We start from the raw sequence: 26,133 nt of genomic DNA on the forward strand, positions 1-26,133 counted from the left end.
CTGCATCTTTTACACCAAGTTTCATTGAAGTACCTGCAGCCCTGTTTGTGAAGTAAGGGGCCTCTGACTAAGCTCAACATGTCTTGTTTTAGGCTGAAAACTGCAGCATTTTGTGAACAGAATTCTCCTACAGCCTGTCTGCACATTCAGCCATGGGGTTTGGGGCAGACTTCTGCTACCCTGATGGACACAACTCTCTCATCCGGCTTCAAGAGTCCGAGCTTCGCCTCCTGGAGGTCATAAGGAAGTGGATAACGCAGCGCGTGAAGAGCGACCGCGAGTACGCAGCATTGCTGCACCAGATGTTTGCGCAAGCGGAGAGGCAGGAGACCACGCCCATAGGACTGGCCGAATATACCAGTCAGTTCAGTCAGGTAAGATGTACACCCCTTCACCGACCACTATCTCAGACTTTTAGAATTTGTACGTAGTCAGATCTCCATTGCTGCAAATACGACCTTATCAACGTACCTGGAGTACAGTTTTTCTGAAACCCTACTTGTTCAGTTGTCACTGTGCGACCCTGAGCAGTTCAGCTTATCAGTCCGTTTACATTTAAAAAACAAAAGCGGATGCACTCATGCAGACACTTTTATTTCCTACAGCAGTCACTATTGTTATTATCCTACAAAATTGTTTACAAAACTAGCGCACACAAATACAAGAGCAGAATTTACCATAAGTTTATTTCAGTTTTACACTACTTTATTTTCTTGGCTATAAAAACTGCTTATATTTTCAGCTAATGGCATACCCTGTAAATGAGATTTTTAGCTGGTGCTCGTCATCAAATGCATAGAACAGCATAAAGTGCCCAAACTGTGAATGAACTAAAATTGAACTAGGCTCCACTTTTTTAAGATAAGGCTATATCTAGGCTTAGCTGTTTTCGGTATCTTTTTCAGTGTTTTCCAATGCTTTCAAAACCTCGAACAATTTGTGGTTATCAGTGTTTACTATTTTATGCTCTTTGAAAAGTCACAAGGCTGGTGTTTCTCCATTGCTTATAAAGAACTTTGCTGTTATTCCTTCCTTCGCTTATGTGATCACAATTTTGATTCTAGGATCCATCTAGCTTACTCATAACTCCCTTCTTTGCACCCTTTCCTTAAATTTCCTCTGTCAAGTGAAGTTTTATTCTTTTTCTCTCCTTCATGTTTGTCTCATTTCCGAGTGCTCAGGCTACTCTTCCCAGTAGTCCAGTCCCACTCTTTATAAAGTGTGTGCATTGGTGGAGACATGTTTGTAAGTTATTAGGATACAGTTTCCTTCTACTGTATTTGTCAGATAAATAGCAAAGGTCAGATGAATGCCTGTAGATGTTCACTTTAGGTCACTGAAGCCACATATATTCATATTCCTGTGGTCATTAACATATATGACACATAAATCCTGAACTGCAATTTGAGTGTAAGGCTACCTTAAAATGCAAGGCGAGATGTTTGCACCTCTAGTCAAGCTAAGAAGTGCTGGTGCTGATACTGGAATCACCATTGCCCCCAAAGTGGTAGCAGTGCACCATCTATTATATCAAATATGTGTCTTGCCATAGCTCAATGTATCCCTGAGGCTGCTGCCTCATTGATAAATAACTAAATGACAGTCTTGAACATCCTATCAAAACTAGTGTGAAAATAAAAAGACTTATTTTATAGCATATAGGTGCTACTTTGCATTTTTGTAGTTGTGTTGATTTGTACATCTTTTGCATACACTGCAGAACCATTGCTGCTCCTCAGAGGTGAAATGTTACTTTAGCTATTGAAGGCTCTACCTCATTTCAGGGAAAAACCTAAGTGAGCTCATCAGCCTCTCGATTTTGGTGAATTTCCAGAATGGGGAAAACCTTTTTCTTTGAATGAATTGAGGGCATATTGAAAATAAATAACAGAAAAAGGGACAAGAAACAAAAAGGAGGAAAGGGGCATCTTAAGTAGCCCGCCTTAGCCTCTAAGCGCATTTGCAACCTCAGCACTTTTATCAATGCCATTCTCTCTTTGGAAACTCATATAGTAAAGATGCTGTTTCCTGGAAATAAAAAATCCAATGATGGTGATGCCCTATAGTAAGTCAAGATATCATGTGCTAGTTTTTAATGCCTTAGTGCAGTTCACACTGGACTATGTCAGTTCTGTCTACTTGCCTGCTCCTGTCAAAATGCCGTATAGTTTAGAGCTGGTGTAGAACGCTGTGGTACGTTTGCTCACCAAACACCTGAGACGTGATCATGTGAGCCCAATATTCCTTTTGCTTCATTGCGTTTCAGGCTAATAATGTGTTACTCACCGAAAAAGCGATGCGATGCCTCGTCGGGAGTAGTAAGTGCTATATAAATGCAATTACAAAACAATACAATACAATACTCAAAGCCATGCCTTTCTACCAGAGGACAATTTACCAATATGCTCCTGATTTTCTTGCAGCTAAATTCAGATGACATATGCCTGAACACCCAGTGAAATCTTCCCAACCCTTGCCTGCAGATGTTCCGAAATCTAGAATCTCTTGCGGATACAGGGAGTTTTCCGTTGCAGCTGCCAAATCTAAGTATACATTTGAAGCAGAGTTCTGTTTAAATTAAATTTAATATAACATTACATAAGTTGCAGAATATGAGGATTTTGCAGTCATTTCTGCATGTTTTGCCTCTTTCTTAGCTGTTTTCCCTGTTCACATTTCACCCAGTTTTCCTCATATGATATCCTGGGGGAAAAATACCTGATATGTGATTTGTTTACACAGAACTCGTAATCCCAATTCAGGTGGAAACTCCTGTATCTACCAGACTCAACATTACAGTGGGACTCATAATGAGTCTGTATGCGTGTAATACACTTAGCTATGTTTGGAAAATCATGGGTACTTCTGAATATTTTAGATCCTGTTCCAAAAATCATTGGTGTACTTCAAGTGTATAAGGTTTTCTATACCAGTGGGTGCAGAAATAAAGTTACAAAACTGTGTTAACGAAATGACCAATCACATCAAAGGCTGAGGTAGCAGGTTGGACCAGAGGACAGATCTATGTACTTGGAATCTTTGGTTATTGCTGTGATATTGGGTACCACCATATCATTCTGCTTTACAAATTACAAGCAACAAAGAGCCATGTCTTAAGTGGTTACCAGCCTGCTGGTTACCACTATCAACATGCATCTGCACATCTGAAATGTGACCACAAGCCACGACTGGGTTCCCAAATTTTGAATAAGGCTCTGCTGAATGAGGAAATTGATAATTTATAGAGCTGATTAAGATAAAGCACATGGCCCAGCCACGAAATTCAAGCCCACAGATGAAGAAAATGACTCCTTTCTGATTTGTCTTCCATGGACTTTTCACAAAAATAATTTTAATAAATTTGTAATTGGATAAGTTGCAAAATGTAGCTTGTGGTAGTGAATGCTGTCATCATAAGTGTACACTATTACTCAGAGGAGTATATTTTTATTTAATTTGTATTGATTTATGAATGTATTCATACATACGCTTGAAATGTACACAAATAGCAAGCCAAATCATTGGCATTTATCCAATCATACATTTTGATATAATTATAAATATACAAGAACACGAGCTGTGTTGATGGAAGATGTACAGAAAAGATAGGACAGACTAGTGTCCAATTTTATAGAATAAGCTGTAACAATCACAATGTTTAAAGTAACACATTAAGGTTGAAGCTTCACTTAGTTGTATTGAGCTAAACAATGAGCCCAAATAGCCACAACTCGCTTTTCTTATTTTTGATTTCCAAATTAAATCTTTCTTACAATGGTCATGTAGTTTTCATTGATAACCAAACCCATATTCGCAATGAAGATTCATCTTTCAATTTTGGAATATTGTATTAGCCAAATAACCATACAGTTGCCCAAATCTTTCCTGTATGCCTTTACATTTTCCTTTCAGACTTCAACACTTGACAAACATTTGAATTTAATCCATGTCTGGCTCACTACAATTCCAACAGCTTGCATCTCATCTAAATTTGGTATCTTTAAAGTTATCCAGTTTTGCTGCATAATAATTGTCTGTGAAATCACCAACAGTTGTAGCAATTAATTGAATGTATTAATTTAAGCCTTGAATGTTGGCGAGTTAACATACTTGTATTTGTTTTCATGTTGAACTTCACAGTTTTAAATGCTTTTTTACTTTACATTTTATTTCAATGTGCTTAGCATAAAATATTTTGTTTTTTGAAATGCCATGTAATTTTAAACTTTACTATAATTACTCCAAGGTAAAGATAAAAAAAACATGTAAATTGCCAGTTGTACAGTTTTGACACTTCATATAATCAATCTGGACATTACAGCAACAACTGGTATAACACAGTTTGCAACTATTCCATTAAATAATATCAGAATCATGAACGTAATTATGCCCCAAGATTGCTGTTCAGACATACCTTTCACTGCAGACTACCAATATGCTCTCCTCTCAGAAACTATAGCCAGTTACACATACAGACTTGCATTTCTCACATCATCACAGAGCATCCACTTAAAAATGAGAGCTAGTTTATGTGCTGCTAGTGGGAGAAACATTCCCTCCGTGCTTACCAAGCCATCTGCCAAACATACTTACATTCATCATGATTAGTATTTGTAAGGCTCAAAGTGAGTCTTTATAAAAAATGTAATCGTTTAAAGGAGTTTATGGAGCAACTTGTTTAGGTGAAGCATAAATGAAGTCACTTAATACATTTAAATGTATCAGCATTTTAGAGAGGGCGGTTTAAAAATAGATCTAATACAGCCTACAGATTATAAGGCAATGCCTCACTGGAAGCAAACTCAATGTTCTCTGCTGCAGAAATACTGCCGTGAACCTGAATAATATAGTACTTGTTTGACACTTTTCTGTAGACTAAGTTCCAGATCTCGGAATAAAAATCTTCCTCTCCTGTGTTTTTGCGCAGACCTGACGCTCCCCAGAATTTGTCTACACATCTCAACAGCTATGGACTGTACAATGAAAATAAATTAAATTAATGCAGTCTTTTTGTGTCAGTTATGCTTTCTATTGCTGCTGCGCGGATCCCACCAAATTGGCAAGTGAGGCACAAAGTAGCTGTATGCAAATACAAATTATTCATTTCACAGGTGTGAAAGTTATCAAACATTTACTTCTGAATTTCTAGTAGGAAGTCACAGCTGCTTAGTGAAAAAGTATTTGTGCATTGGGTCTAACTTATTTAGTTTTTCTTTTCCTCGCTCTCCGTATCTATCCCAGTTAAAGCCCCATGTAAAGGTCCTTCCATGAACCTAAGCGTGATACCAACTTCATAGATGTCCCCACCAAGTACCCTTTTAAAATGAGGCTGCACGTACCTTATTTGTGATCCATTGATTGACATTTTTATTCTGGTACTTCTCGATCAATGATAATAGAATTGTAAGCTGCGCAGAGTTTGTGACACTAGCCTGACACGGTCAGAAAGGAGAGGATTTAAATACAGGTCCTCCCTACAGTGGAGAATGTGTAAACTGATTTCTTAACACAAGAAAACGAAGCACAGTATACAAATTGAATGCACAAAGTGTGAGAAGCAGTGTATTCAATATAACACCTGTGAGGAGCAAAGTATTCAGTGTGACAGTAAATCAATAAAATCTGTTGCTTATCCAACAGTATAGTCATTAATTGACCAACATCCACCAGCATAATGGGTTGGACCTACAGGAGTATTTTCAAGTGAAGGATCATCAAATCATGCAAGCAGCTACATTTTACTTACCTGAAAAATCATGTATTAAATAATTTTCCAGTCCAGACTTGCTCTAGCATAGGATGGTCCCCGCACATTATGTTATTTATATAAATTGTGCATTAACATAATACCAGCTGTTACCTTATTTACAACAAAATAAATTATCAGAGATAGTCTTTTTAAGTAGAAATAATATTGCCCTACTGTTGTGATATTTGTTAAAACATTATTAAAAAGCATTTGAGTAAATGTATTAATCTTATGGTACTTTATATCTGTGAGGAAAGGTGATGCACAGCATGAGATTAGAAAAAAATTGCTTAGCCCTTGCTGAGTGGGCTGCCATTTCCCTATAGCATCCTTGAAGTGGAGTTTAGTGGTTGGTGTCCGAGATCTGAAGAGGGAAAGAGCTGCATGAAGTTTTGCAGAAAGCGTAACCCTTGCCCAAGGCAGGCATAGTGGACAATACTTAAGGCTCTCATCTGGGCTTGTGGCTGGAGTAGAAACCAGTGGAGCGAGCACCATGCATCTGAAAAATGACATTGTTCCATTTCCTCAGCTTGAAACTAGAATAATTTGATGATGAACTTTACATGCTGTGCAGAGATGTAATGTGAGCAATGAAAGTGCTACATTTAGGCATAGTTTCCCAGCAGTTCTTGGCGGACTGGTGCCTTACATAGTTGGAGAATTTGCATTGCATCTCCCTAAACAGTTGTAAATGGATGTTTGTGTAAAGTATTGTTAGGCTTTTTGCTGGTAGTGTAGCAGCATTTGCTGACATCAGTACGGTAACAAAAGCGCAACAGAAAAATATCCGAACATAACGAGGCAAAATACAATTAGGTCACAATAGTATGCAACACAACAACCACAGTTTAATACAGCAACACAATGCAATAATTTAGTATCAAAAATAACACAGTGCATCATCACTATAACATATTCAGTAAATACGTACACAATACACATATGCTGGTCAAACGTTATAATCTCCACAAATTTGCTTTCATAATAGTTACAAAAAGGCATTTGCAACATGCTCTACCCCCCTATTTACCACCAAGGACTTGTAATAGCACCTATTAAAACTGATTTGTAATCTAGCCCAAAAAGCCCTAAAAAAAGGGCATGGCCATAATGAGCTAGTAGCGCACACAATCTGTAACCATACATGAAAAGTAGCAAGAATAACATAAAGGGTGTTCTGCAATAAATACAGCTGACGCATCTTGAATTTGTGCCTCCAAACTGAAAGACATCCTAAATCTTTCACTTTATGGACAGGGTAGCAGGCTCAGCCCATTACTGGCAGCCAATCATCAGACATCCAGCAGTTAGGATTCTAGCCAATAAAATGCTTTCTACTTCTTTCGAATCATTACATGCGTTAATTTGGCATGGCATTAACATATTTATACCGCTACAATTGTTTTAAAACTTTGACAAAGTTGCCATCTTGATATAGTCCACATGTGAACATTTAATTTCTTTATCGTGTATTGTAAAGGGAGATCATTCTGTTGGAGCCCATACATTTATTTGCAAGAGTCCTATCTTTTTTTTTTTTAAATATGAAAACATTTTATTTAATGTTTTGCTGAATTATAGTGCATTTAACGCATGTGGGACTTCACAGTCTTCATTTAGGAAGAATCCTGGGTTAAAGAGGCTTGCTAATTCAACAGCTTTCTATGTCTTTCTCCCATTTTGGTATTGTTGACTGTGAATAAGTGCTATATCCAGACCCAGTTTCCAAGATGCAATGATTCAGGAGGTAACAGTATGCTTCTTCTTGTATAGCGTGATCAAGCAAGGCTTGGGTCCGTAACTCCCCAGACTGGACAACCTCAATATTGAAATAAGCAAACAGGATGTCTAGGGGGGTTATTTTGATTAGAGTTGTGTTAAACCTTAGACCATTAATTCCAAAGTTTTCAATCTTTATTTCGCTTATTTTTGATATTTCAACAAAGACATTCATAAATCAATAGGGCATGTCTTTTCAAAGAAACACCACATTAGTAAATCACACAATTCAAAAACGTTTGAAATAGAACTATATACCACATTTACATAGTGCAAAAAAAAATTGGGGGACAAAAAATATTAATATATGGAACGTTTTTGCAAACAAATAATAACAAATCAATGATCACAAGAAAAACATCAATAACTCATGTGTACCAGCCTGAAATTAAACCAGTCCTGCATTCATATTAACACCAGACGGACAGTTACTCAATTTCGCAACACATGTTTTCTGTCCTGCCTGTGAGAGGATGGGGATACCTAACCTACTGGTGGGTGTTGTCAGAAGCTGCTGAGGGAAATATTATTTAACATTCCTCATGACACACCCCATCAACAGTCCCCCATACTCAAAGCCAACGTGTTTCGAATCCCTAACAAATCTGGGATTCTCTTCAGGACTTGGACTTGGTATTCCAAGAATCCCGGATTTGTTAGGGATTCGAAATGCGTTGGATTAGTATGGGGGACTGTTGATGGGGTGTGTCATGAGTAATGTTAAATAATATTTCCCTCAGCAGCTTCTGACAACACCCACCAGTAGGTTAGGTATCCCCATCCTCTCACAGGCAGGACAGGAAACATGTGTTGCGAAAATGAGTAACTGTCCGTCTGGTGTTAATATGAATGTAGGACTTGTTTAATTTCAGGTTGGCACACATGAGTTATTGATGTTTTTCTTGTGATTATTGATTTGTTATTTGTTTGCAAAAACGTTCCATATATTATTTTTTCTCCCAATTGTTTTTTTGCACTATGTAAATGTTGTATATAGTTCTATTTCCAACGTTTTTGAATTGTGCGATTTATTAATGAGTTGTTTCTTTGAAAAGACATGCTCTATTGATTTATGAATGTCTTTGTTGAAATATCAAAAATAAGCGAAATAAAGCTTGAAAACGTTGGAATTTTCCTGTATAGCAGCACAGCAGAACTCATCACAACCTGGTTATTATTCAAAGATAGGGGATTTGTCCCTAATCAATACTTTTAACCTGGTCTAAACTCCACCACGTGGCGTTGTACCTTCTCTAGTAATACAGCACGCCTTGTTTAACAGTAAGCTTTACAATCTAGCCTGACCAAGACCTCGCATACTTCACTGGTGATTCAACCTGGCTATTTTGCAGGCCTTCATCAACACAACAAACAATGAAACTACTATTCATTAAGTCATTTGGACACATTCACTGTAACAATAGTCATGCTCCTCGAGTCCGCAGATTGATTCCTAGGCTCTTAAACTTTCTTTTGTCAATAAATGTTGCCAATGGTTGGTGAACCTAGCTTTTCACTAGGTTTGTTCTATATAATTAACACATACAAACACACGCACATACATACATGCATGACCAAGGTTTGGCATGTTTCTTCCAGTTGTCCAATCCTTCATCTTTGATACCGTGCACAATTAAACATTTTCTAAATTTTTAAATGAAACTCTGCTTTTAATTCAAGGTTGAAGCAGCAGCAGAATCCAATTCTCCCTCCAGGATGTCAGTTGTCGGAGTGTCTCCCCGCCCTGTTCTGCTGCCTGCTGAGACTCTAATCAGTCAGATTGTCCGAACAAAAGCTTTTTGCTGCAGAGGACGCCAGTGCAGCGACATATATTTGTCCGCCGTAGCTTGACTGTGCACTTAGGAAGTCTAGGAAGATAAGATGGAGGACATTTAGGGGACATACTTAGGCCTGGTATCTTTGGAGCATGACTCACTCTCAGCCGAGTCGTTTGTCGGAGGCTCACAAAGTCCAGATTTGGGGCAGGAGTTGAAAGGCACCAGAGCAGAGTCTGGAGGAGAATAAATTAGGTGGAAATGAAGGCACAGCAATGAGGCCAGATGTGGCACCTGAAACATCTACCAGATGCATATGATGCCGTACAGGTCTTGCCTTATCTGCGTGCAGCAAACCTCACTCATGGGGCAGATGCAGCACTAACACACGTCAGTCTCCGTCAGCTCACATGGTTTGCTAATGTCCAGCAGAATGTACCTGCAGGAGCCAGAACACAAATGTCAGCGGGTGCAGTGATGAGTTACAGGGGAGGTTTTTCTTCGGAAGAGGGGAGAAAGGCCCCTATCCCTTACTCGCCAGGTAATAAGCGTTAGTCGAGAGGTACTGGTTCTTGCCCAATGACAGGGGGAAACCCCTATCCCCCTAGTTTTAGCAAAAGTTCTGATGGGTTGTCAAGGCAAGATTAGTGTATTCTGATTCTTGGAGGAAAAAATTCCAATTCAAAGCAAGTTGATTTAAACGTGAGCTAGTCCTTTATTTGCACTCATACATAGGGGTGGGTATGAGAAAAAACCAAGGGGTGGCACAGCCAACACGTGTTTCGCCCCCTACATGGCCTATAGGCCTGGGGCTTCTTCAGGGCTGTTCATTTTAAGGGTAGGTAAAAAACATTTGGGATATGCGAATGCATATGACATGTTAAGCACAAGAGTTAAAGAGAAAACAGGCCAGTGAGTCAAAATGTAAGAACGTTAATGGGAGAAGAAAACAGAAAGAACAATAAGATACACATTTAGGAGTAATGTTTAACAGCGGAGAATTAGTAGGGAAAAGGATAGTGCGTTTTATAGAAGAAAGCCAAAGGAAAAAAGAAGGGGGGTTTGTTTTAATTATTTGGAGAGGTCACGTGAGGGTTAGTGTGGACGGTACAGTAGGTATCAAGAATAAGTAAGTTAAAGGTACAGTGTGTGACATATTATAGGATACAATACAATATTGTGCATGTCCATATTAGAGAAAGAAGAATCACAGGACGTAATGGAGGTCATCAAGACCAAAGAAGTCAAAGGTTCCATATGCCACAGATCATTCGAGTGTATAAACAGAAACATTGTCATATATCGAGAAAAATACGTTATTTGTATCAATTTACAGGGTAAATGTAATGTGATCCACATACGCGTAACGGTATGAAATTTTCGACAAGTCATAGAGTATGGAACACGAGAGTGAATAAATAACAGTGCCAAAAAAGTATACATTGGTGAAGAACGGCAATGACGAAACGTATATATGACACATTGTGGGCCAACAAAACATTAAAGTTTGGTGTGTAAATAAGTAAAAGTTATATATTTACAGGTTTGTACCGGGTCATGGGCATCAGGGTGATGAGTTGATATTGCGTCGGTAGGGTTTGTCACGAGAGAGAGGATTTAAATTAGTCTTTATAATGGAACTGGTCGTAGCGCATGCAAGGCGAGTATGGTGATATCTCAATTATAGACGAGAAAAGTGAGAAGGCTTAAAGCCAAGTGGTCGTGATTCAGTGATCAGGTAAAATCAGGTGGCGTGGTTGTTGTGTAATAAAATGCTCGAGGTGAGTATCTTGGTTGGTTGTACGCGAGATCGTGAATAGGGTAATCAAGGAGGGAATTTACAGGCGTCTGAATCATTCGAAAGAGTTCATTAACGTGCACTAGGTATTTCATGCGTGAACTTATAAATCGGCCGTCAAAAAGTCGAGGTCGGCAGCACGGCAAATTGTGGTCCCAAACGGGATAGACGTATTTATATTTACGTGGCGCGGTATTGTGAGGGCATATGTAAAAGGTTTAGCGTGCTCTTGAATGATGAAGTTAAGTAGAAACTGATAATACAGTGGTGACAAGACTTGACGTGATTACAGCAAGACGTGATCAGAGAGGCGTTTTCACTGTGCGTGTTTAATTTTAAATTTAAAAGTATAACAAAATACGAGTATTGTGGTCGTGCAGATTTATATTTTACAGTGATGGTATTCGTGACGAGTGAGGTATTTAAGCGTTAGAGGCAAGGAAGGGCAGAGTAGAGCTTACCGGGTATTACTGAAAATGGACGTTTCCACGATGTGCTAGAAAGATATAGTCGGATTCTAAGGGGAGGGGATCAAAAACGAGAAAAGAAATCCTTAGTTCAAAGAAGGTGGTAAAGCCGACGGGAGTAACTGCTTCGTTGCAATGCTTACCTCAAATCTTGGCTAATGCCCGGTACGAGTGTTCTGTTTCATTCAGTTCTGTTTGTGCGCTTAGCGGAGGCAGCGTAAATAGCGGGGCTCATGGAAGGACATCCGGGTCGGGACCCGGAAGTGGCCTGGTTCGTGCGGGAGCGCCATTTTGGATAGGGAAGGGGACGGGGGAGGTAGATTGGCCGTTTAAATGTCATGTTAGTAGTCAAGGACAAATAAAGTTTCTAGTAAGAAAAATTATAAGGATTTAGTTGAGTTGAAAGGGGCCAATGGATCATTGGCCATTCAAGAAGGTGCGTAGAAATATAAAGCGAAATTCTAGGGGATACCAAGGGTCGGACTGTGGAATGGTTCTGGATATATAGTGTAGATTTTGTACAAAATACTATTCAGACACATTTCCATGGGAATGAGAGGAAATTCTAGGTTTTAAGATAGGGATGTTAATCATAATGGTTTCACACCCTAGGGAGAAAAAACAATCAGAAAAGGTGGACATTCAGTTAATACAATTAGTCATCTCCCAGCCATACATGCATTTCTGCATCTTTGTTGAGTCCTAGTTCAGTTGTTTTGAAGTTCATGATCAGCTCGCTTTCGCGTCTGCGAAGTCTCAGTTCTCGGTTTCCTCCTCTTTTGGTCTGGTGTACAATTTCCAGTCCATAGAAGATGAAATCCTTTTTGTGTTGATGTTTGTCTGCAAAATGTTCCGTCAGGGGGTGACCGGATGTGTGTTTGTGGATATTACGGTAATGTTCTTGTATCCGGATACGTAGGGGTCGGATTGTACTCCCGATGTATGGTAGGTTGCATGGACAAAGGATCACATAAATGCAAAATTTGCTATTGCAATCAATCCATTCTTTTATTGTGAATTCTTTTCCTTGTGTCATTGGTATCTTTTTGGTTTTGTCGCGGCTCAGTTTACAGACACTACAGTTCTTGCAGGTATGGTATCCTGGCGGTCTGTCTAGAAAGGTGGTAACTTGTTTGCGTTTATCCTCAAATTCTGATTTGCACAGTATGTCTTTTAGGTTCGGGGCACGTCTGAAGGTTATCTCCGGATAGGTTTTGATTTCATCAGCTAGATTTGGAGTGTGTTGTAGCAGGTGCCAGTGTCTTTTCAGGCTTTGCCTGATTTGGTGATGACCAATGCTGTAGTCTGTAATAAATCTTATTGCTGAGTCATTCTTATTTTTTCTTTTACCATCAGTTGTAAACATCTGTTTGCGATCTAACTTTGATACTGTTGTCATGGTGTTTTTAAGTGTGGACTTCTCATATCCTCTTTCGGATAGTCTTGATATGATCTCATTCCCTTTGGTTTCGAAGACTTCATCCTCGCTACAGTTTCTGCGGGTCCTCAGAAGTTCTCCTTTAGGGATATTTTTGATGTTGTGACGTGGGTGGAAGCTGTCAGCTCGCAGGATGGAATTAGCTGCAGTGTCCTTTCTGTAAAGTTTGCTTTGTAACGTATTGTCTTTGACATAAAGAGTAACGTCCAGGAAATTGACCTCCTTTTTGGAAAAAGTGTGAGTCGTTTTGATTCCCCAGGGGTTTTGGTCGAGTTTTTCCAGAAATCTTTTTAGAAGTGTTTCATCTCCTTGCCAGATGCATAAAATGTCATCGATGTATCGTCGCCAGAGTATTATGTGTGAGGTAAAATCGGCGAAGTTATGGTCCCACAGCCAGAATTTTTCCACGTGGCTCATGAAGATACATGCGTACGGCGGCGCGAATTTGGCTCCCATAGCTGTCCCGCGTCTCTGTCTGTATATCTTCCCATTGAAGCTGAAGACATTGTTTTCCAAGCAGAAGTTCAGCATTTCAAGAGTCATTTTGTTGCATTCCAGTAAGTTGGCTGATTGTGTCCATAATGAGAGTTGTGCTGCAGTTAGTCCATCGCGGTGTTCGATGGATGTGTACAGGCTGACAATGTCAATAGAGACTAGTATGAAATCTGGTTCCCACGTTATATCTTGGAGTTTGTTCAGAATGTCTTTTGTGTCTTGGATGAAAGACGGTATTTCTTTCATTAGTCCCTGTAGTTTTCTGTCCACGTACTCTCCTATTCGTGAGCAGGGCGAATTAATTCCTGCTATGATGGGTCTTCCTGGTGGAGGGTAGGTGCCTTTATGTATTTTGGGAAGGAGGTAGAGGGTTGGCATGGTGGGGTACGGTATGTACAGGAATGATTTTTCTGATTGGGATATAAGTCCCAAGGTATACCATTTGTCAAGTCTGGTTTTAATGGATTTGAGGATGTCTGCGGTTGGATCATTCGTGAGAAGTTCGTAACAGGTGTTATCCCCAAGTTGTCGATTTGCTTCTAGTATGTAGTCATCAATGTGTATTGTGACCGGGTTTCCTCCTTTGTCAGCCTCTTTCACAATCAGGTCTTTCCTGTCTTTTAGTTGTTTTATCGCTCTCCTCTCTTCTGGAGTGGTGTTATGTGGGAGGTATTTTAATTTTCGTTGGTGTTTAGTGTATTCTTTTTCCAGATCACGTGTAACTGCTAAGTGAAAGGCATCTATGTTGTTCCCTGCCGGTAGTTGTGGTAGGAAGGTAGATTTCTTGGTTAATTTGCTGTCTATGGAAATGTTGGTTTCAATTCCTAGTTCCAGCGCAGTTGTGGTCAGTGTATCTGAGTCATTTTCTTCCTCGCTCAGGTGAGTTAGTAAATCCACATTTTCTAGTTCTTGGATTGATAGTTCCGAAGTGGTAGCTATGAGTGGCGCTTCCTGTCTTATGTCCCTGTCTGCAAAGAAAACCTTGAGTTTTAGTTTGCGAATGAATTTGAAGAGATCTATTTGTGTTTTGGTCAAATACCATTGGGCAGTTGGGCAGAATGAGAGTCCTTTGTTGAGTATGCTGGTTTCGTTTTCGGACAGTTGGATGTGGGATAGATTTTTTATTAGGTTGCTGGACATTATGTTCTTCTTTCCATCTCCTTTTTTCTGGATCTCGTAGTTACGCCGATTGTTGGTGTCTGTTGGCGTCCAAATTGTTGGGAACCTCCCATGGTTGTAGTATTTGTGGTGTTTGAGGCTTTCATACCGAGTCGGTAACGTAGTACTTCCTCTAAAAAATTGACCTTGCATCTTGGATTTTCACTTTCCGATGCCGGTGCAGGTGAGTCGATGTCAGAGCTAGTAGTGGTTCCTGGGTATTGCTCAGAATTGTTCGTATTTGGAGTATCTTGTGGTTTCGTGTCGTACTTTTTGGCAAAAGTGTACACTCTTCCGAATTGGTAGTCAAGTTGGTCTCTCCTGAATTTACGATTCTTTCTTTTTATGATATCCTCTTCGTATTCGTCAATGATTTGATTAAGGATCTCGTAGTTCTTCTTTATGAGTTCTCCCCAGTTAGAATCCTCTATGTGTTTGCTTAATGAGTCAACTTCAGTTTTTGCTATATTGTATTCCTCTTCTGCATGATCTATGAGTTGTCTGATCATGTTATTAGAACATTCTTTAAGGTTCTCCTCCCATTTCTTCATGTATTGAGGGTTGGTGGAGTCTGAAGGGGGAAAGATTAGTATTCTTAACCCCCGTGGGATTCGGTCTGCTTCAAGGTATTTTTTTAAAGATTCTGCTTCCCACCATTTGCTGGTTTCTCTTTTTACTGCGCGTTCCAAGTTTTGAAATGTATTTCTTGCTGATGTAGGGTTTGGTTTGGACGTTGTGCTCCTATTGGTTAGAGGTTCAGTTGAGAAAGTTTCCTCAATCCTTGTTGAACGTTGTGCTCGTCGGTCTTGGCACGATGCCATGGGTTCTGTATTTGATGTATTTTACAAGTTTTCCGATGTCACCTGGTAGGTGGTGTTTGTTAGTATCTATTCACAGAATTTCAAGCTTATCGGTTTTCGAGGATATGGCCTTATGGTAAAGTTTTTCTTCGGAAGAGGGGAGAAAGGCCCCTATCCCTTACTCGCCAGGTAATAAGCGTTAGTCGAGAGGTACTGGTTCTTGCCCAATGACAGGGGGAAACCCCTATCCCCCTAGTTTTAGCAAAAGTTCTGATGGGTTGTCAAGGCAAGATTAGTGTATTCTGATTCTTGGAGGAAAAAATTCCAATTCAAAGCAAGTTGATTTAAACGTGAGCTAGTCCTTTATTTGCACTCATACATAGGGGTGGGTATGAGAAAAAACCAAGGGGTGGCACAGCCAACACGTGTTTCGCCCCCTACATGGCCTATAGGCCTGGGGCTTCTTCAGGGCTGTTCATTTTAAGGGTAGGTAAAAAACATTTGGGATATGCGAATGCATATGACATGTTAAGCACAAGAGTTAAAGAGAAAACAGGCCAGTGAGTCAAAATGTAAGAACGTTAATGGGAGAAGAAAACAGAAAGAACAATAAGATACACATTTAGGAGTAATGTTTAACAGCGGAGAATTAGTAGGGAAAAGGATAGTGCGTTTTATAGAAGAAAGCCAAAGGAAAAAAGAAGGGGGGTTTGTTTTAATTATTTGGAGAGGTCACGTGAGGGTTAGTGTGGACGGTACAGTAGGTATCAAGAATAAGTAAGTTAAAGGTACAGTGTGTGACATATTATAGGATACAATACAATATTGTGCATGTCCATATTAGAGAAAGAAGAATCACAGGACGTAATGGAGGTCATCAAGACCAAAGAAGTCAAAGGTTCCATATGCCACAGATCATTCGAGTGTATAAACAGAAACATTGTCATATATCGAGAAAAATACGTTATTTGTATCAATTTACAGGGTAAATGTAATGTGATCCACATACGCGTAACGGTATGAAATTTTCGACAAGTCATAGAGTATGGAACACGAGAGTGAATAAATAACAGTGCCAAAAAAGTATACATTGGTGAAGAACGGCAATGACGAAACGTATATATGACACATTGTGGGCCAACAAAACATTAAAGTTTGGTGTGTAAATAAGTAAAAGTTATATATTTACAGGTTTGTACCGGGTCATGGGCATCAGGGTGATGAGTTGATATTGCGTCGGTAGGGTTTGTCACGAGAGAGAGGATTTAAATTAGTCTTTATAATGGAACTGGTCGTAGCGCATGCAAGGCGAGTATGGTGATATCTCAATTATAGACGAGAAAAGTGAGAAGGCTTAAAGCCAAGTGGTCGTGATTCAGTGATCAGGTAAAATCAGGTGGCGTGGTTGTTGTGTAATAAAATGCTCGAGGTGAGTATCTTGGTTGGTTGTACGCGAGATCGTGAATAGGGTAATCAAGGAGGGAATTTACAGGCGTCTGAATCATTCGAAAGAGTTCATTAACGTGCACTAGGTATTTCATGCGTGAACTTATAAATCGGCCGTCAAAAAGTCGAGGTCGGCAGCACGGCAAATTGTGGTCCCAAACGGGATAGACGTATTTATATTTACGTGGCGCGGTATTGTGAGGGCATATGTAAAAGGTTTAGCGTGCTCTTGAATGATGAAGTTAAGTAGAAACTGATAATACAGTGGTGACAAGACTTGACGTGATTACAGCAAGACGTGATCAGAGAGGCGTTTTCACTGTGCGTGTTTAATTTTAAATTTAAAAGTATAACAAAATACGAGTATTGTGGTCGTGCAGAACTGAATGAAACAGAACACTCGTACCGGGCATTAGCCAAGATTTGAGGTAAGCATTGCAACGAAGCAGTTACTCCCGTCGGCTTTACCACCTTCTTTGAACTAAGGATTTCTTTTCTCGTTTTTGATCCCCTCCCCTTAGAATCCGACTATATCTTTCTAGCACATCGTGGAAACGTCCATTTTCAGTAATACCCGGTAAGCTCTACTCTGCCCTTCCTTGCCTCTAACGCTTAAATACCTCACTCGTCACGAATACCATCACTGTAAAATATAAATCTGCACGACCACAATACTCGTATTTTGTTATACTTTTAAATTTAAAATTAAACACGCACAGTGAAAACGCCTCTCTGATCACGTCTTGCTGTAATCACGTCAAGTCTTGTCACCACTGTATTATCAGTTTCTACTTAACTTCATCATTCAAGAGCACGCTAAACCTTTTACATATGCCCTCACAATACCGCGCCACGTAAATATAAATACGTCTATCCCGTTTGGGACCACAATTTGCCGTGCTGCCGACCTCGACTTTTTGACGGCCGATTTATAAGTTCACGCATGAAATACCTAGTGCACGTTAATGAACTCTTTCGAATGATTCAGACGCCTGTAAATTCCCTCCTTGATTACCCTATTCACGATCTCGCGTACAACCAACCAAGATACTCACCTCGAGCATTTTATTACACAACAACCACGCCACCTGATTTTACCTGATCACTGAATCACGACCACTTGGCTTTAAGCCTTCTCACTTTTCTCGTCTATAATTGAGATATCACCATACTCGCCTTGCATGCGCTACGACCAGTTCCATTATAAAGACTAATTTAAATCCTCTCTCTCGTGACAAACCCTACCGACGCAATATCAACTCATCACCCTGATGCCCATGACCCGGTACAAACCTGTAAATATATAACTTTTACTTATTTACACACCAAACTTTAATGTTTTGTTGGCCCACAATGTGTCATATATACGTTTCGTCATTGCCGTTCTTCACCAATGTATACTTTTTTGGCACTGTTATTTATTCACTCTCGTGTTCCATACTCTATGACTTGTCGAAAATTTCATACCGTTACGCGTATGTGGATCACATTACATTTACCCTGTAAATTGATACAAATAACGTATTTTTCTCGATATATGACAATGTTTCTGTTTATACACTCGAATGATCTGTGGCATATGGAACCTTTGACTTCTTTGGTCTTGATGACCTCCATTACGTCCTGTGATTCTTCTTTCTCTAATATGGACATGCACAATATTGTATTGTATCCTATAATATGTCACACACTGTACCTTTAACTTACTTATTCTTGATACCTACTGTACCGTCCACACTAACCCTCACGTGACCTCTCCAAATAATTAAAACAAACCCCCCTTCTTTTTTCCTTTGGCTTTCTTCTATAAAACGCACTATCCTTTTCCCTACTAATTCTCCGCTGTTAAACATTACTCCTAAATGTGTATCTTATTGTTCTTTCTGTTTTCTTCTCCCATTAACGTTCTTACATTTTGACTCACTGGCCTGTTTTCTCTTTAACTCTTGTGCTTAACATGTCATATGCATTCGCATATCCCAAATGTTTTTTACCTACCCTTAAAATGAACAGCCCTGAAGAAGCCCCAGGCCTATAGGCCATGTAGGGGGCGAAACACGTGTTGGCTGTGCCACCCCTTGGTTTTTTCTCATACCCACCCCTATGTATGAGTGCAAATAAAGGACTAGCTCACGTTTAAATCAACTTGCTTTGAATTGGAATTTTTTCCTCCAAGAATCAGAATACACTAATCTTGCCTTGACAACCCATCAGAAATGAGTTACAGGGGACTAGGTCCTGCACATACTGCTGTCATGTTACCCCCAAGTTATTGGGGTCACACCCAATGGATTCATCCCCGGAGCCCCAAAATTAAACTGACCTTTCCAAGAAAAGGAGAACTGTCAGGTGTCAGCAAATCTCCGGCTTCGAATAGACTGAGCCCCATCATGTGCCCCCAAATCAGCATGCACACATAGTGATTGGTATTTACACGAGCTGATTATTTATTACAAACAATTCATCTACATCCCGTGCATTAGAATGACTTTAAGTATTAAAAACAACTTCTACAGATTAGGGTAGAGTTTAGCTGGGTCCCAGCCACATTTCACCCCACATCCCTATTACCTTAGTGCAAAGACCATCCTGAATTCTAACAGCCGGCTAGCCGCACGGTGGTCTTGGGTTTCCATAATGTTCCTGGTCATGTAAAATGTGTCCACACACCTCACTGCTCTCTGAGGACTCTGTATTCCAGCATCCCCTCCAGCAACCAATCCCTGCATCTTACACATCGATGGTGGGCACCTTTCTTCTGCATGGCGTTCTGTGGAGCGAGGAGAGATGAGCTCATGGTCGGATGCTGCTTTTGTTGCACAGGATATAAAAGAATGTTGAATAGAGTTTTCTTAATCACATTATAGTTATAACCGAAGCGTACTGCAATGTTTCTTCCTTCTTCCTACAGCACACAAGGTATCCTTCTTTGTAGTTTTATTTTAGCGCTGGCGCTCTTGAACAGTGTGTATATCAGAGAATGGGTATTTTCTCTGGTATGTTAGCATGAGGTTAAGAAAAGCTTGGCATTCAAGCGCACCTTTATCAATTGCACCAGTTGGCATGCTTATTGGACCCCGCACCACACATTCTTGCATTTTAAATGCACAAACAGTGACTGTGTTAGCGTACACTCTGGCCTGTATTGTATGGAACATTAATAATAATTGTATAGAAGCCTGATTCTGATTGGATAAAAGGTGCAACCCTATTTCTAAATGATTGTTCCATGAATTATGAACGCACTCATTCACGGGTTCTTTTGCAAATCTAGGTGGAAAGTGTAATTAATAAAAGTTATTAGCATGCATAAAACCCAAGGTCTGAATTGATCAAATCCTGCTCTGCCCACATTCATGGACGGTGGTAAACTATATAGAGTGTTTTCCGGCAAGTTTAGAGTTAGTTGATGTCCATGAATCAAGCATTGGCTACCCACAAATGTAAAAGCTCATGGGCTTTCACAAACGTTTGGAATGGCGTTTTGTGCTCTAGAAAAATGTACAACAACTCCTGGAAACTGTTTTTCCAAGGTGACAAATGGAAGTGTTTCTCCAGAAGGAAAACTGAAATTGATTTTAGGGAAAGATTAAAAAAAGTTTACTGTGAAAGTGCAGGGAAGGAGTATGTATAGAAATGTATCATTTTCATAGCTTTGTGTGTGCGCACTTGGGGATGCTGTCAACCCACATGAAGCCAGAAATCTTCACCATCTGTGGGTGGTTACATTCTGTCCTTATCCACATTGTGTGCTTGCTACTCTTTAGTTCACAATCTTTGCACCCATCTTATTGATCAAAGTAGAATTTTTCAAAAATATTAATCAAAGTGTAATGTTTCAATTTTTTGTTCTCCAATAAATGGGACAGATAGCCTACTCATTAATTTATTGCCCCACAAACCGTACAATGACCAGCGTCTGTCCTGTTGCACCTAGTGTTTTATCATGCAGAAACCTCACAACTGGTAGCATACAATTTCTGTCCTAAATAATGTACTGTTTTTTGGCTTTGGTGAGCTTGGAATTTCATCTGGCTCAATTAATGGGACCGTATGTAAACAAGCATTTGCAATGCAATCAGTCTCGCCTTTGGGACCTTATATGTATTTAGCTGTGCAGCACATTAGCCTGGGTGCTGAAACATCTACTGTTCTTAAGCATGGAGGGAAAGTAAGCACCAAACTGCGTGACACGCCAGGTATGGGAACACATGGAGAGAAATATTGCCTTTCAGCGGGAAATGGTATAGTCCAAAGCTCTGTTTTTAATATAAAATCAGGTCCTTCGGTGGTCATATCAAAGAAAATACAAGATTTGAAAAATATATTGTCTACGGGTGCTCATGGAAGACAATTTTTATGGACTGGAATCTAGAAATGCTAAAGTGATTCTGGTATTATACTGACCTCTGCTGGTCGTTTTCTATCACAAAAGTTAAATAGAGGCAGTTGCCAGAAAAATAAAACAAAGAAAGTCCCTCAGCAGAAAACAATTCTGGTATTTTATTGACCTCTACAGGTCTGTTTCTATCAAGACAGATAAATAGAGGCAATTAAACAGAAAAAAAGCTCCTAATCGGAAGCAGACAATTCCTAGGGCTGATCTCCAGAGCCCACAAAGTACATACACACAGAAGCATATACTAAATTATATACAAGAGGTCTCGAATTCTCGACCTAAAAACAACTGTAAATACAATGAAAAGCACATGTACAAATTAAAGCTGTACACTCACATTAAGCCTTCCCATATTTATCCATCCTAGGTGGTACTTGAAAAGTGAAACATCACCACAGTTTTCATCATTTTGAACTATAAACCCAGAGCTTGTGTACGTACCCTAAAAGTCTTATTTCTCAGTGTAATACTTAATCCTCGGGAATGTGGCCATAAGGTCAAAAGCAAAACTTTGCAAAGACAAAAGTACTTTTTACACAGTCTCCTATATGAAAATTACTTATTTGCTCAATCTATTTTTTCAAATCAATATAATCTCCATTTCCAGGGCCTTCTCCCTCTGGTATGGTCTGACCACTCCGCAGCCCAATTCGAGATTTTAATAACCGAGCCATGTAAGAAAAGTACAGGCCTCAAGGATTGTATAAGTACAAGAGCATGGAATCATTTGGATGGAACCACCTTTAATGAGCTGTTATCCTCCTCTGTAATTCAATTGCCGGTTGAAGTAGAAGGGGCCTGCCAAAGCTATACAGTCTGGCTGCAGCAGGCCTGTAACAGACTAGCTCCAAGCAAAGTCCTGCGTCCCAAGAGAACACACCCCTCCGCCCCCTGGTATTCGCAGGAGCTCAGGAATCAAAAGCTTATCTATAAGCAGCTAGAACTGAACTGGAGGAGCAATTATAAGGAAACTGAGAAAAAAGCTTATAAAGACCTACAAACAGGTAATTGCGGCAGCTAAACATAAATACTTTGCCGCACAGATCACAGAATCAAAAAATTCAGTTAAAGAGCTGTTTAAGACGGTCGTCACACTGGCCTCGCATAAGCCAGTGCTAGTCCAACCTAGCCAAGTGCGGTGTGAAGAATTGGCAAAATTCTTCCTGTCTAAGGTGGAAGCTATTTTTATGGTTTTAGCAAAGTAAGCACTAGCAACATGGATATGATTAGCGAGATTCATACGTCAAATGGGGCTCATTGCCCGATGTTTGATAAATTTCTGCCAGTATCTCCTTGTGACACACAAAATATCCTTATGGAGGCTAATTCTGGATCTCCGTATGATCCCTGCCCCGCCAAGGTGGCTAAACTGGCACCGGGTCCGATAGCGGATCTTTTAACAGTAATATTTAACTCAATGTTTGAATCAGGACATTTCCCCAGGCAGTGGAAACTGGCATCCATTTTGCCCCTATTAAAAAAACCAAACCTTTCTGCTAACAATCCGAACAGCTTTCGTCCAATTTCTAGACTCCCTTTACCAGCCAAACTGGTCGAGAAAATCATGAATAGACAACTTAGTCACTTCCTGGATGAGACACAAGTGCTTGATCCTACTCAATATGGCTATAGGCCGGGACACAGCACGGAGTCTGCACTTATTAAAGCCACGGAAGAGATCAGGGAAGCGGTGGATCAGGGACGTAGGGCGGCACTGATCTTGTTGGATCTGTCCGTGGCGTTCGATACGGTCCACCACACGATACTGCTGAGCGGCTTAAACTCGTGTGGTATTCGTGGAAAAGCATGGGACCTTTTAAGATCCTTTCTGGTGGACAGAATACAAGTTGTGGCCCTGGGGGACTTCCAGTCCAAACCTTTTTATATCACCTTGTGGGGTCCCTCAGGGGTCATCTCTTAGCCCAACCCTATTTAACATTTATGTCAGTGCTCTGGCCCCTGTTATAAACGCCTTCGGTTTTGGCCTCACTTCCTATGCGGATGATACACAAATTGTGGTACCTCTGACACCAGGTGGAGAGGCTGGTATGGAAGGGCGCTTTTGGGAGTGCATGTTAGCAGTGGGTAGCTGGATGGCCAAGAATTGTCTTAAATTGAACTCGGACAAAACGGAGGTGTTACTGTTTGGTAATAACACTAATTTCTGGACTCCCTCCTGGTGGCCCGACTCAATGGGCACTCTCCCAGTCCCAACCAGAAAGGTAAAAAACCTGGGCATAATACTTGATGACAGACTTACATTAGAGCTCTAAGTGAATGCGGTAATATCAAAAACTATGTATGTCATCAGAATGTTGAGGAAAGTGCTACCCTCGCTGCCCGGGGAAAGCAGGCAAACGGTGGTCAGGACCTTGGTGATGGCCAGACTGGACTATTGTAATGGACTCTACCTCAATGTACAACAAAGAACGCTGAATAAACTGCAGATACTGCAGAATGCAGCAGTAAGACTGCTCACAGGCTCTTCAAGATTTTCCTCAGTCTCTAATGAGAGAAAAGCTTTACATTGGCTTCCAGTCAAAAGCCGAGTACGTTTCAAGGCGCTTTCCATGGCTTTTAAGGATTTGCATGGCATGGGCCCAGAATTTCTAAAGCTTAGACTACAATGGTATGTCCCGGAAAGAACCTTGCGGTCGAAAGAAGCTAAGTTGGCCCGGGTGCCACATATAAAGAAAGCCCGATGGGGGGGCAAAAGCTTTGTTTATGGTGCAGCAAAGGCATGGAATGAGTTGCCTCTTTATCTCAGGACCATGACGGATCTTTGGTTATTTCGGAAAGAACTAAAGACGTGGCTCTTCTCTCAATGAGTAAGCACCCTTTCCACTCCTCACCGGCCCAGTAATCTCAGAGGAATTAGATAGCGCCAGGACACCTCCGGGTATTTGTCATGCTCAATAAATGTCATTAACATAACATAACATATTCCCTTTACTACTCTCCCCAGTGTTGCGATCATGCCATGCACTTTCCCCTTGCGTCTTTTCCCCTCCTTTTGTTAAGAAGCCGCCTTCTAACAAGCTGTGCCTTATCGAGGCACTAGGACAATTCCAAAAGAAATCTCCTCCGTGTCTTAGGTCTGACAAGCAGATATCATGCATTCATTTACCTCCAGACTCTGCATTCAGACAAGTGTGTGGGACCTGCTTTCTTTGCGTCTTGTCTTGCACAGGGCACCCAATTCCGCTCTTCATACAGTTGTCCAAACCACTCATACAATATCACAGTGTTACTCTATATAAGTGTGCCTATTGGGATATTACCCATACTGTGCTAATACACTACCATTTGCTGCTGTAAAAAGTGCAGCATGCAAACATTGATTTCTAAGGCGCCTTTGGTAAGCACTAACTAGCAGCAATTGGGCTATCTTTGCAGACTTTAATATATAGTTTTAAGCTATCACAGTTTGTGAAACACACGCATAAACAACAGTACACCACTTTCAACATATATCAAATAACAAAAAGTAAGTTTTAGGGAAAAAGCAATACAAACTATTCCTACATGAGCTATTAAAATCGCCATGCAAAAAGTTGATGCCCCAGGTTTTGAAATTAATCAAAGTAATACAAAATACACTTCATCTAAACGTTTGTCATTTATTTTATTTAATGCGTTTTTATATAGCGCGGACTTTACCCGAAGGTGTCAGAGCGCTTCACAATAGGAGCAGTAATGATACATAAGGAGAAAAATTACAAGTGAGCATGTTACAAAATCAAACGTTACGTTACATGAGGCAATAGTGACAAATGTGCAAGTATCAGGAGCAAACAAAATACAAGAGGTAGCAAACGATATGTTACAAAAGGAAAAAGTGATGTATGCAATGTGTTAGGAACATTTAATAAGGGTGATAAATAACATATTTTACTTCGTGCACCTGCACATGTGGTTTATCCCATGGCATTTTACATGTGCATTTGTTTTAACAAATACATTTAGTAAGAAGCAGTAAGCAAGGGCTTACATTTATGCAGCAAATTAAAATCACACTAAAAAAATGTTCTTAATATCTGGAGTAGTATTTCCCTGTTTAAATTGTAATTTTTACATGAAATGAGGCAGTAATGGGCGTTTCCCCGTGTGATATTTGTTGTTCTGTGATGATAAACATGAATGTGACCTTTGAACTGTAGTAATAAATGTGTGAACGCGTTTTTATTAGTACAGCTGCACTAAATGTGTTATTGAGACACATTTATTTTCACTGCCAGGACATAAACCAATATATTAAGAAATAAAGTGGTTTAACTAGCTAACTCTGAGGTTTTATCTGGGCTCAAAAATATCTCCAAGATGATGTAACCTCTGAATACCTTCATGCAGCCTTCTCAACAACTATGCTTCTCACAAAACTCTAATATTTAATCTTATCAATAGACTGAATGTATTTGATGGCCATATACTCATCACTCTAGTAGACTTCCAGATCAATTGCACAGGAATAAAATGTAATGTGTAGCTACCAGGGCTGATAACAGCCTGTAGGCACAGAGTGCAGATCAGAAATTTGTTTTTGTAAAGTCACTGCTGATATGTGTATATAAAAAAGATTCCTAACTCCATATGTAACGGGAATATTGGATTACTCCCAGTAATCCTGGTCACTCTTTCGAGAAATACATTCTCTGCGACTGCTAGTCCACAAGCAGTGGCTATACGCTGAGTTTCAGGTCCATCAGTCTTGAACGGAATGGAATTCTGATACCCTCAAAGATCAAATGGAAATTATTTTCCCCATAACTGAAATCGGATTATTGCAATAAAGAAATAGGTTAATGTGAAACTAAGTCCTCAGACCTGTT

The 26,133-nt window shown here is 40.0% G+C and overlaps 1 protein-coding gene across 3 annotated transcripts in view; it reads left to right on the forward strand.

Moving 5' to 3' along the window:
• FES (FES proto-oncogene, tyrosine kinase) overlaps nt 1-26,133 on the forward strand; it is a 580,113-nt gene that overhangs the window by 258,960 nt on the left and 295,020 nt on the right. For all 3 annotated transcript variants that reach the window (XM_085644363.1, XM_085644367.1, XM_085644366.1), the window contains exon 3: nt 93-374. In XM_085644363.1, the coding sequence (XP_085500489.1) occupies nt 153-374 (222 nt within the window). In that variant the 5' untranslated portion in view covers nt 93-152. The remainder of the gene's footprint in view (nt 1-92; nt 375-26,133) is intronic.

This window comes from Triturus cristatus, chromosome 3_1 (assembly GCF_964204655.1).
Source record: "Triturus cristatus chromosome 3_1, aTriCri1.1, whole genome shotgun sequence".
NCBI classification, from domain to species: domain Eukaryota; kingdom Metazoa; phylum Chordata; class Amphibia; order Caudata; family Salamandridae; genus Triturus; species Triturus cristatus.